Below are 13,072 nucleotides of genomic sequence, written 5' to 3' on the forward strand. Positions count from 1 at the left end.
CCCATGTAAATAAGACTGAAGGCTTCCTCTGAATTTCCCAATAGAATCCAGAGCTGAAACCTTTCTCTGAGCAAAGAAAGTCACTGAGTCCCTCTGGAATTTTCTGATTGTGCTCCCTACATATCATGTATTACCATGATATTTTCTTTTTTTCAGTGGAAGGTGAAATATCACTTTTGCACATTTCCTTTTTTCCAGTGGAGATCCTTCAAGGTTTGGTGAGTGGAAGCCTGGGAGGCACACTCGGGCCGGCTGTCAGTAGCCCTGTTGAGCAAGAAGGCATAGTTGGCCCTGTTTCCTTGCCTCGGAGAGCAGAGACCTTCGGAGGATTTGACAGCCATCAGATGAATGCCTCAAAAGGTAAATGATTTAGGAGCGCCTGGCTGTCTTAGTAGTCAGTAGAGCATGCGGCTTTTGCTCTCAGGGTTGTGAGTTCAAGGCTCACGTTGGGCCTAGAGCTTACTTTGAGGGGGGAAAAAAAAGGGTAAATGATTTAGAACCCATACTTCTGTAGATGATCCTTCTGTAGACTATCACACACAACCAAAAATGTGCTCATTCTGGTAGCTACATCTCCTCTGTCCCAGTCAGTAGAAGTTTTAGTGAAAGCTCATTTAGTAGCTAGCTGCTAGAACACTCAAGAATCTCTATCAGTGTCATGCTTACTTTGAATAATAAAAAACAATTTTCTGGGATCTCAGGTAAGTTGTGGCCAAAAGAGTAATGATACTCATTTTTCCTTTCTGCTTCTAATTCTTCTGCGGCCACAAAATTCTTAATCACTTAGCTGCCACCAAGCGGCTTCCCCCTTTTTGACAATAATAAGATGCAGGATTACCACCATATCTCTAAGCTATATATTTTGTATGCTTTTATTGGTTAATCTGTTCCACAGCTTTATTCAAAACAAAACAAAACAAAACTTGTTTGTTTCAGGAGGTGAGAAGGAAGAGGGAGAGGATGGCCAAGATCTGAGGAGAACAGAATCCGACAGTGGTCTGAAAAAGGTATTTTTCTAAAATGCACCACCCAAGACATCCTTGGCACTTCCCTCTACATCCATAGACTTTGCAGTTAATCCACTGGAATCTTATTTTGGATGCCTGACTTGCTGTTAATTCCTACTTTAAGAGAAAAACACACTTTTAAAGAAACCCTACAATTAAAAGTACCATATCAGTGGCCCTTTGACCTCTCAGGCTCAGAACCCTGAGTTTACTTTACGTTTATGCCTCCCCCTGCGGCCCCAACATCAGGAACTTTGTGTCAGTGGCCCATACCAGCCTCGACTCTTCAGGGGTGTCAGTTAAGTCCAGCCTCAAATCTTCATTGTCCTGCAGCAGGAGGCTGTGCTGGAAAAGAATAAAAATGAGAAGCCCAAGCATAACAGACACACATTGTATATTATTTTTGCCCCAGGATCATCTTTTTCTTTTTCTTTTAAATGCATGTTTTTTGTTTTATAGGGTGGAAATGCTAACCTGGTATTTATGCTTAAAAGAAACAGTGAGGTAAGGGCATTACGAGCTATGTATAAGAAAAGGATTTTGTTATAATTGCTAGGCTGAGAATGCTTATTTGTGTTTTGCTGTTATGAACAAGCTGACTCCTGGCCTTGATCTGTGCACTTAACCGTGCGGTTGCCACTTCCATTTACCTGGCTGTTCCCTGGCCCCGGGGCCTCAGCCTCGGATTGCTCCAGACTTCTCCATCCTGGAGAAGCAGGCCTTTTGCTCTCTGGGAACATGCAGGGTCACATAAGCCTGGCTCTATGGACCATGGCACCTCCCCTGTAGGTAACTGCGCAGTAATATCCTGTCCTGCAATGACTCAAGTTGCGTTTTCTTCTTTGAGTGCTGCTTTTCACTCGCTGCATGTCACTCTGTGTCACACACAGAGTGGTGTCGCTGCTCTTATGGGAGAGAGGATCTTCCTTCCCTTTGTGGGTTCAGTTCTGCCCACCCTGCTGGGAGCTGTGCCTCTCTGGCTCTGGTCCCCTCTTCCTGCCTCTTCCCCGCAAATCCTGTTCCTCTTCCCTGCAAATCCTGTTCTAGGCCGCCACCCTCTCCACACTTGCTTGGCTCTGATCGGCTGGAATGCTTGTCAGCCAACCGGAGTTAGACAACAAATGACAGTGGCTTTATGGGGTGCCCCTCTCTGGGTGCTCTTGAGTTTCTTCTTACTTTAAAAAAATATATATTTATTTATTTATTCATGAGAGACACAGAAAGGCAGAGGCAGAGGGAGAAGCAAGTTCCATGTAGGGAGCCTGATGTGAGACTTGATCCTAGGACCCTGTGTCACACTCTGAGCCCAAGGCAGCTGCTCAACCACTGAGCCACCCAGGCTCTTGAGTTTCTTCTTGCTTTTAACATAATATCTTAAGTCCCTGACGAACGTGGTTTTAAAATTTTTAATTAAAGGGAACTTCCCCTTTTCCCCTCCTAAAACTTGTTGGCATGGTAGTGTAAAAACACCATGGTTTTCTGAAGGCCTCCCCTTTGGTGTGCTTTCCTTAAATGAAATAAACTTACTCTCACACAGACTGACACTCTCTGTACCTGCTGCTCCAATGAAATTTCGCTCTTATTTTTCTCTTTGGTAACTTCTTCCCCTGTATTTTGTGACAAGGGTTGGGTAAGAAACTACCAGACCGGGGCATTTCAGGCACTCTAGTGAGGATAACACTCTGTGGACCACGAGCCACTGTCAGAATAAACTGAAAAGAGGAGTAAAAACTGTGTTCTCAGAAGGGCTATAAGCCTAATAATTTTTTGTGTGTTTTGTTCTAAGTACAGTTGATCCTTGAATTGCATGGGTCCACTTAATAGGCAGGTTTTTTTCTGACAAATATAGTGCAGTGCTATAAATATGTTTTCCTTTTGATTTTTTTAGTAACGTTCTCTTCTAGCCTACTTTTATAAGAATACAGCATGTAATACCTATAACATACCAAATATATGTTAATCAGCTATGTTATGGGTAAAACTTTGGGTCAACAGTAGCCGTTAGTAAAGTGCTGGGAGTCAGAAGTTATAGGTGGATTTTCTACCGTGCAAGGGAACTGCTGCCCCAACCCCTGCATTTTTCATAGGTGAGCTGTATTATAAAAGAAATATGTGGTCATAGTAGAAAGTTTGAAAAATGTCCAATCATGAAAAAAATAAAATTATCCCACCACTGAGAAATAACTGCTGTTAAATGTTTGGTATTTATATTTCCAGCCTTTTCTTCTGGACAACATATATTTATTTATATGTATAAGTTTGTGTGGGTATGACTAGTACAAAAATAGTTCTATATAATTTATACCAAATACTCCCTGGAGCTTTGTGTCCTTTTTTCTCCTAACACACATTAGAAGCATTTCCCCAGAGCAGATTTGTACACACATGCTTTTTAACGGTTGCACGTTATGTTGTATGCCATCATTCAGTTCTTCCTCTAGTTTGTGTGTGGAATTTAATGCAGCAAAAATAGCTCTGTGCGGTGCTACTGCACTCGAGAGAGAAATACTCATGGCGTGCTCCCCTTCCCTCCACACAAGTCTGTCCTTGCTTTCACCAGCATTGGGAACAGTCCACTTGTAACTGACGTTTTGTTGGTTTCATAAGTTCAAGTGGTATTTTATTTTTCATCTGTTTAATTTCAAATAAAGGTGAATCATTTTTTATAGGTCATATAATTGGCCATTTATATCTCTTTTACAAATTGCTGGTTTGTGTTGCCTGTTTTCTTACTAGGTTATTTGTTTCTCGTTGATCCACAGGAGCCTTTTTTTATTTGGCTTTGAGTGTCCCTGCATTACATGTTTTAATTTTATATTTCATATAGTGACACTTGGTGCATCTGTGATTTCTTGCATTGATTCTTCAAAAAGTCTCTGTTTCATGATGAGAAGACATTCTCATATTTTCTTACTCTCTTATGATTCTTTTTTTTACACTCAACCTTTTAATCTGTTTGAATATTTTTTGTGTGAGCCAGGTTCCCAACTTAATTTTTCCCAAAGATTTAGCCATTTTCTGAGAACAATTTGTTGAATATTCTTTCCTTCCCCAGTGATTCAGGAATGCTAATTATACACTAACTTCTTGTGGTTTGCTCAGGGCTTTCTGTTCTGTTACATTGGTGTGCACGTCATTTTTATGCCAGTAATCTTAGAGAATTGGAGCTTTACAATGCCTTTCTAATGTGTGCTGATGGCCCTCCTACACCGTCGTTTGGTTGGCTTGATCTTGTTGTGTATCTCTTGGACATTTGTACCTGCTTATTCTTTTTGGTGCTTTCAGTATAGAAACATTGCATTCAGATGCAGGCTCCTTGCTGTGTGTTCAGGGGCTTATGTTGCCAGACAGGACATGGTGTGGTGGGTTCTGAGACTCTGGTCTGAGGTAATGTTTCCATTCCTTGCTTTTGCAGCAACTTGTCCAGAGTGTCATTCATCTCCACGAACTCCTAAGCACATTGCAGGTATGGGCCTTTCTCTTTTATCCTTTCACTCATTTGTTTCAAGAAAAATTGTTAAGGGTATTGTTGGCCTGGGTCTTTGAGGTATGTGGGCTGCTCATAGGTAAAATGGAGCCTTCAGTCAAGACAAGGCTAGCTGTCAGGATGAGAAAGGGTATAAGATGCAGTGCTTAGAGCATCACTGACCTTCTAAGAACGGATGATTGATGATGGTAGACTATACATAGGTGCTGTAGATAACCCTAGGGCAAACCCCATAAAGTGCTAAACATGGTTTGGATGTTTTCTGTCCAGAAAGGCTTTAGCATGATTTTAAGTTTCCAAGTGGCTGCGTAGTATGTGGATAGGGAAGCCCTCCTCAAATAACTGCTATCTAACACTTTCTGGGAATTATCCTTAAATTCTGCCCATTTCCTTTCTGCAAGCTATAACATTATCCAGTTCCCACTTCCTCACACCTCCAGAACACATACAGTCTCCACCCCAGGCAGTGTCAGTGTGTGACCAAGTGTAACAAGACTTGGTCCCCACACAGTTGACATTCCTGCATGAGAAGTGCCCCCCAGGGGCGGGCACTTGGCTCCAAGGTTGTAGTGGAGCGCTCTGACCAGACTGGCCTAAAAAGTGAGGGGGAACTGTAGGCTGTCCTGAGCCCGGGGCTGGACCAGGGGTAGGGCCAGTCACACCTCCCTACTTCTCCTGCCCCTGCCCAGGGCGTGGTGCTGCAGCAGGACAGCTACATCGAGGACCAGAAGCTGCTGCTGGCAGAGCGTGCACTCACCCGGAGTTCATCGCGCCCCAGCTCCCTGGTGGAGCAGGAAAAGCAGCGCAGCCTGGAGAAGCAGCGCCAGGACCTGGCCAACCTGCAGAAGCAGCAGGCACAGCACCTGGAGGAGAAGCGGCGGCGCGAGCGTGAGTGGGAGGCCCGTGAGAGAGCACTGCAGGAGCGTGAGGCCCGGCTGGCGCAGCGTGAGCAGGATGTGTGGCGTGGCCAGCAAGACCTTGACCGTGAGCGGGAGGAGCTGCAGCACAAGAAGGGTGCCTACCAGTGTGACCTGGAGAGGCTGCGCACAGCCCAGAAGCAGCTGGAGCGCGAGCAGGAGCAGCTGAAGCGGGATGCTGAGCGACTCAGCCAAAGGCAGGTGGAGCACGACGCCTGTCAGGTGAGGCACTGGGACGGGTAAGGGGGTGCCCCCAGAGCTTGCTTAGCCTGGACGGGGTTGGTGGGGACAGGGGCACCGGGGTCTGTGTATGGGGTGGTGAGCCCCCGCCCTCTCTGAGCTTAGGCCAGGGGTGTTCTGCGGGCATTTGGGGAACATGGATACCTGTGACTGAACTGCCTGTCTGTTGACACTGGTCTGGTGTTGCCATCTTCCAGGGATGAAACAGGTTAGCAGAGAAGCAGGTTAGCTTCCCACAGAGGTGTTTGAGGTATAGGGTGGGAGCAGGAATGGGCTCTGCATGTTGCTCTTCAAGACAGGATGGATTCCACCCGCATCCCAATAACTCAGCAGGGCTCTGACTGAGGAAGCCCCTCCCTGCAACACCCCTGCATGGGACACCACAGATCCGGTGATGCTCCTCTACCTGGTTTCACCTCTGACTCCCTACCACCCTCTTAACCTGACAGGCTCCCATCGTCCCTCAGCCCTGAAATAATTCTCCATGGCCCTGTGTGATTCAGTCTTCACCCAAACATCTCTCCTGTTTCTTCAGGAATGGGAGTTCTTTACTAAGCTGCGTCATCCAAGATAAATTAATTTCTGCTGCTGACATTAAGTACATGTAATAAAATTAATAATGGTATCAAAACTAATAATTGTAATGCTTTCCCAGGTACTACTTGGGGCAGGGAGGAGTAGCTAGTCAAGAAGTCCTGAATCCTTATACAGTGAGTGCCGAGGTGTCTAAGGAAGTGGGTGCAAACCAGGCTGAAACCCCCCAGTTGACCTCAGCCAGCATTTAGTGAGTGGGCACTGGGAATCCCACTTAATGGCACCTCACTTAATACCTCGTTTGGAACATGTGCAGGTGTCATATCAACATACTAAGCTGCTGAGGATCCCATCCTTCTTTCCGAATCCTGAGGAGCCCCCCATGCCATCTGTACCTTCGATAGCCAAATCAGGATCCCTGGACTCAGAACTCTCAGTATCCCCAAAAAGGAACAGCATCTCTCGGACACACAAAGATAAGGGGCCTTTTCACATACTGAGTTCCACCAGCCAGACAAACAAAGTACCCGAGGGTCAGAGCCAGACCCCAGTACCTGCCTCTGCCTCCACCCGCCTGTTTGGGTTAGCTAAGCCAAAGGAAAAGAAGGAGAAAAAGAAGAAGAACAAAGGCAGCCGCTCTCAGCCCTGTGGTGAGTTACCCACGCCAGGTCCCCTCCAGCCCATTGCCCCCAGATCTTGAAGGGTGGGCAGGTTTCCATAGCATGGGGATGGTTAAATTGGGGCCATTCAGGTGTGTGCTGTCTTGCCAGGCGCACTTGCTTTGCCTGTGAAGGCTGCTGGGACTCACACCTGGAATATCAACTCTGTGGTCATTTAAGACATCCTCCCCCCTTGTGCACACGTGTGCCCAGAAGAGTGTGCAGGTCTCATATTCCAGGCATCTGTTCCCCAACTGAGGGACCCAGAATGAAGACTAAAGTCTCCCTGCTTCCCTGTAGGGCTGGTCCAGTCACCAGTAGAGCTCGTAGTTAGTGAGCACTTCCAGGAGCTGGCTGTGTGAAGCAGGTGATGCTAAGCTCAAGAGAAACTAGGAAATGGAAGTTCAGAGAGACCAACAGTTGTGCTTGCCAGCACAGAGCTTGTGATTAAACCCCACTAACTGAGGTTCCCAGTTTGGGCATCACTTTCCCCAAAGTCCTCCCTCTGTTCCTTCTCATTAGGATTGCTCCCTCTGCTTTGTGCAGGAGAGCGGCTTGTCTCTGGGCCTGTTTGTGAATAGGAAGTCTGGTGCTTTGTCAAGTGACAGTGAAGGGTGCCAGAGGACCTCATTTACTAAACCAATTGAGGAACCCTGGCCTGGAGAAGGGGTGGGTTGCCTACCGGGCCATCACTGGTTGCATCCCAGAAGACTGGGGTTGAGGAGAAAGGGAAGAGAGTTCAGTGAAAAGAAAAATTGTTTCCTGAAGTTCTTTCTCCGTGGTTTCTCCTTTACCAGATGGCCCCGGGTCAGAAGTACCCACAGAGGGTGAAGAGATCTTCTGCTGACGCTGCCGTCTGCCAGGGCCATCACCTCCTGTCCTGGCCCGTGGTTACCAGCCCCACCTCTCCTGCTGTTTCTGGGTGTGGTCTCTTACCTTGGACACCCATGCTGCCCCAGGTCCTGGACCAGAGTGACAAACGGTCTCTAATGTCAGGGTGGGGCAGGGGACCGGGAGTCAGTGGCTGCTCACAGCTCCCGGATTGGGGCTGGCCCTACTGAGGGTATTACACTGAAAGTAGGTGGTCCCAGAAGTCCAGGTGATGGTTTCGGACATGTCAGGAATTTCTAAAGGCTGAAAGAAGTTTCCAAATAAGGTCTAAAATTCTACCTGCCTTTTATTTGCAGGAGACAAGCAACAGTCAAGCAGCAGCAGATAATTTGGACTTGGTCTGTGTACATAGTTACCCGTCTGCATATACCCATGGGGCATACCAGAATCAGGCACCATCTGTAGGAGGTGCTGCCCCGCCCTGCCTGGGGGACATGCAGGCACTCAGCAGGTCATCCCCTAGCCCTCCAAGGCGGCTTTCCTATAACCCTACTCTGTGCACACCTCACCCCTTTCTGCAAGTATTTCTCATTTCATTTTAGAAGCGATAGCAAACATTTGTGAAAACCAGTGAGAAAAGGCATGACATGTTTAAAAAGCATATGTGTATATATATGATCTGTACCACCTTGATTTGGGTGTTTGTGATTTAAAAAAAAAAAATCTAGTTTTAACATGAAATCCAAAGAAATCTTACACTTAACTGGTTTTCCAGGATGTTTGCCCGCATACTCTGGGCAGAGATGAAGTAGAGAATCTCCTCATCCCTACTCCTGCCTTGTGACACTTTCTGGTTGTCACTGACCCGCAGCCTCCTGGCAGCACGCCAAGGGAAGTTGCTTCTCCGGCACTGAGGTGATCCCCACCCCAGTACCGGGACAGCTGGCCATGTCAGTTCAGGTGAAGGAATTTGGCCCACAGGTAGTAATTTTTACATTAGTGCAGCCCGATCGATAGCTGGCCCAGGTGTGGCTTGGAAATGTGCTCATCCTCTATCAGGAGGCTGGGGCACAATTCGATTTCTTCAAACATTTTTCAAATCTAAAGGTCTGTTGGTTATTGTACTCCACTCCCTGACGGTGCCACAGATGCGGCCTGGTTACTCTTCTCTTCCTCTCTTCCACACTGTTGGTGATCTGTATTTGCTGGAGGCTCGTCACCGGCTAGTAGGAGCAGGACCGTTCATTGAGTTCCTCTGAGGCCCCATCTCCCTGCTGGACTCACTGCTCCCTGTAAGGGGAGACCCTGGAAAAGTCTGCTTTCATTATGCCCCGGGTCCTGCCCCTCAGAAGCATGGGTCTTTGAACATACTTCTTAAACAAAATCTGTAACTTGGTGCTTGTTGATGAATTGCAAGCTGGCCTTGCAGATGGAGATATTTATCTTTCAGTTTATTTGAAAGAGGTCTGGTTTAACATTTTTAGGTTAGGTTTGTTTATTTATTTATGTGTGTGTGTGTGTCTGTGTGTAAAGTGAACATACTAGCCCAACGGTTTCAACCATCTGATCAATGCAGAAAGTGAATAGCCAACAGTGCTGCTCACTCCTCGGTGTCTGTCAAAGTGCTTTGAGGGCCCAAAAGAAAATTAATGGTTAGGGAAGGGGGATGCTTTTCTTCTCTCCTCTCATCCCCACCTCATTCTCTGATCAAAGGATGTCCTCTTCCTTACTGGAGAGTCAGAACCTGCCACCTCTGAGTTAATCACCTATTCCTATTGTGGAGATTTCTTAGTCTTCAGAAACAGACTTTAAGACCAAAACTGGCTAATGGTCTTTTGAACTCTGATTCCCCTCCCCCCACCCCTAAACAGTACAGTTAAGTTCCTTTCTTGCATCAGTCCAGCAGAGCCTGCCATGGTATTCCTCAGATTCACACAGAGCCCAGCTCTCTTGGGCACCAATCCCAGCTCCCCACTGGGGCTTGCCGTCCCACTGGACGTGTGCTGTCAGAGGAGATGGCTGGCCAGAGGGGATGGCTCCGGGCACTCGAAGCCTGGCAGCTGGGCCACCCTGTTTCCTGAGCCTGCGGCAGGAAGTGCTCAGGACTGACCACATCAGCCCTCACGTCTGCTCTCCACAAGAGTGCTCTGGACCCCGGGTCACTGTCCACTGCTGCCTAGCTTGATGACAATTTGAAAGTGTCTTTTACTCTCAACTAGCTATAACGTTTAAGTGGCTTTGGTTGGGGCGATGGTGGGTTTTGTTTTTTTTAAATGGAGACTTCACCTGCACCCACACCCCAGTAATTTAATTTGGTCAGGTTCTGGCTGGACAAATGTAGAATCATAATTAGAAAGTAGCTTCCTGCATCCACCCCACCTGGCCACCTCCATTCAGAATACAGGCTGCCGTAGGAAGAGACAACTACTTGGTAAGACCCGTGTTCTGACTTGCCTTTCCCCTCTCACCCCCAGGAGACTGGATCCGGGGGACCTCCCATTGTGCTTGGAGAGCTACCTGGGTTGTTGTTACTTGTGCTTGTGACCTTGAAAACCACTCTGGTTACTGAGTCTAAAGCCCCGTCTGGGTCTCTCCCTGTGAGAAGGGGTCGTCTGCCAGGGTGACTCTGATTCAGTTCCCCGTTGTATCTTCCAGCAAGCTCAAGAAATCAGATGCTTGATGGTGTGGTTGAGTTTTGGGGGTCAGGTAGAGACACTAGCCAAGAGTCCCCAAGTTCCCAGAGTCTAGGGAATTTCCTGGAAAGAGGCTGCATCTTCTCAGTCTATCATCTCAGAAGTTGTCATCCTGTTTGGGTGACACGTGCACTTTAAATGCTCTCGTCTTTTGGCTTCATTTTTGAGACAATCAGCTGTGGTAACTGTTTCCTTCTTTGAAAACGAGAGGGTTAAAAGCATGCAGATCGCCATAATCCAGCCTTTGCCAACATTCCATTCTCTGCCCCCACGAGAGTGATCTGTGCCTCATCAAGATTGTTTTCTCTTTTTTGAAAAGGTACGAATCTTACCTTTTTCCACCTTCTGTCTCAGGGTAGCACCACTCAAGTCCCTTTGAGAAGAGAATGTTTCCCTTATTCTCTTCCTCAGCCCGAATTGTTCAGACCCTCGGGGTTTGTTGTACCTTTCCAGGGAGGGAGCTGGAGTGGGGTGCAGGGTGACGGAGGCAGAACCTACCCAGGAGGCCAGGACATCATCCATGAGTTGCTCCTCATAGAAGTACTTGCTGTTTCACCACTTCGCCTCTGAGGCAGCTTTTCCAGAGCCAGTTCTTCCTGAGGATTCTGGTATTTGCTGGGGGGTGGCAGTCCACTGCAGTGTTGGTGGCCACTTGTGCCTGGGCCAGCCCCACCTGGGAGGGGGTTGGAGATGCTGTCTTGGTGAGTGGCCGTCCCCAGGGTGGCTTGGACACCCTTAGAATGTGGAAGCCCAAGCACCCCTTTAGGGTCAGATGGTGGTTGAGAGAGACATGTGTGCCTTGCCCACCCACCTTCCGTCTGGACATACATGCTGGTGCTACAGGCCTGGGCGCCAGCCCCATGCTATTGCTCATTGACAGGCAGAGACGAAGAGGAGGGCAAAGAGTTTGTTGTGGTTTGTGTCTGTCTTCGTTTTTCTTCCAATGTAGCCTAACATTCCTAGTTAACCAGAGCTTTGGAATCTACTGCCTGCTGGCCAGGTTTTAAAGTGAAAAGTATTTTAATGCTGCCATAAGAGTAAAAACAAAGAAGGAAGGGAAAATACAAAAAGAAGCCTTCTACTTCTCTAATTTAATTTGTCAAAAGATTGACAGGCCTTGAATTAATTCTCCATCTTGCTAAGGTTTAAAGCCGGGCAAACCCTGCTGGCTCAAGTCCTCCGGCCACAGACATGACACCCTGCTCCGCACACCTGGCCTATGCTGGGGGGTCTCCTCCCTGCTGCAAAGCAGAGGGCACTGCCCCCCCCCCCCCCACCAACCCCGGCCCAGCCTCTCCACCCCAGAGCCTCACCCAGCTTGAGCTCTCCTGCCTTCTGCAGCCACCTTCCAGGGGCCCGCCCAGTCAGCTTGCCCATGGTCACGGTTCAGCCTGTGGTTTTCTGTGTTCCTTGCCCACTGGGGGCGTGGGACACGCCCGGACCTGCAGGAGGGCAATTACCGTACACCTTATACCTCTGCTTTTGTTGTTTTCAAACGCTAGACGAACGTTTCTGTGCTAGGTTCTTTTAAATAAAAATGGGTTAAAACCCACATGCTGTATATTAATTTGTAATTATGTATAAAGTAAAGCAGTTTTACAGTAAAACTGTAAAAAATTTTTCAGTGTGTTTTCTGGGATTTTGCCACAACATACTGGCTTTGTATTTTATTTATCTTCCTCTCTAGTTATTGGCTTCAGACTCTACTTGTAAAGTCCCCTCCACCCTTTCAAAAAATAAATGTCCTTTAAGTCTTGATGTTGCCATATCCTATTTTGTCCCCATGGGCTTCCTGGAGAGCATCCCAAGACATTCAGGGCTCCTGATAACAGGGTACCCCCACACTTGACGAAGAGCCCTCTCCCCAGAGAGAACTTGTAAGCACTCAGTGGCTCCTCAGAGGCCTTTTCCTGGGGCCCAGACACAAAACCCAGGGGTGACAGGCCAGCCGTGAAGCAAATCCCATGAAGCGGGATTTGGGCCTGGAATCAAAACTATTTCCAGTCATATCAGTGCAGTAAAATTGTCCTTTGCTATAGGTTCTACTCTGTAAAAAAGAATTGTTTGCCTGCCTTTGACAACTTTCCCCACCCCGTGCCCCACAGACACAACTCGATAATGCTCACATCAGTGCAAACAAGCCAAAGACAAACTCCACAACTATAAATGCAGAAATGAGACCATATCAAAGAGGGTGGGAAAGGGAAAGACACTGGGAACCAAACAGATGACAGCTGTCCACAGGAGAGAAACAGACCATCACACCAGAGCCCCCGTAGGGAGGATGAATCCCCATTACATCTTGCTTTGAAAACTAGAAGGGCCAAATTTCACAAGTTCTTATGACCTTAAAATCAGCCAGCTTGGCTCTTGGAGTCTGGAGGGCCAACAGGAACCAGAGTTCCCACCCTTAAAGAGGCAGCACAACAAACAGCCCAGGGAGGTAGGACATACAGGGGCAGAGTTACTAATCTCAGAGCATGGGCAGGAGGGGCAGAGGTTATCGGGATACTCCCAGGAACAAAGGAGCTGCCAGATGCCATTTCCTGCCCCTGCCCCCCTGCCCCGCCCCCGCCCCCCAGCATCAATACACAGCCACCTGCAGGAACCAGCCAGCTGATCTTCACTATCTAACTTGCTGACACCCCACCCCACTCCCTGCACTTTGGCAGATCCATCCCCTCCAGCCAGTCCTGCCTCAGTC

At 47.8% G+C, this 13,072-nt stretch overlaps 1 protein-coding gene across 16 annotated transcripts in view; it reads left to right on the forward strand.

The window, feature by feature from the left end:
• AKAP13 (A-kinase anchoring protein 13) overlaps nt 1-12,124 on the forward strand; it is a 321,113-nt gene extending 308,989 nt beyond the window's left edge. For 15 of the 16 annotated variants that reach the window (XM_025438509.3, XM_025438510.3, XM_025438511.3 and 12 more), the window contains 7 exons: nt 199-360; nt 937-1,007; nt 1,467-1,511; nt 4,423-4,473; nt 5,184-5,633; nt 6,502-6,835; nt 7,642-12,124. In XM_025438509.3, coding sequence (XP_025294294.1) covers nt 199-360; nt 937-1,007; nt 1,467-1,511; nt 4,423-4,473; nt 5,184-5,633; nt 6,502-6,835; nt 7,642-7,691 — 1,163 coding nt within the window. In that variant the 3' untranslated portion in view covers nt 7,692-12,124. The remainder of the gene's footprint in view (nt 1-198; nt 361-936; nt 1,008-1,466; nt 1,512-4,422; nt 4,474-5,183; nt 5,634-6,501; nt 6,836-7,641) is intronic. The other variant, XR_003132759.3, reaches the window with a different exon arrangement.
• Nucleotides 12,125-13,072: the final 948 nt, after the last annotated feature.

This window comes from Canis lupus, chromosome 3 (genome assembly GCF_003254725.2).
Source record: "Canis lupus dingo isolate Sandy chromosome 3, ASM325472v2, whole genome shotgun sequence".
Lineage (NCBI taxonomy): Eukaryota > Metazoa > Chordata > Mammalia > Carnivora > Canidae > Canis > Canis lupus.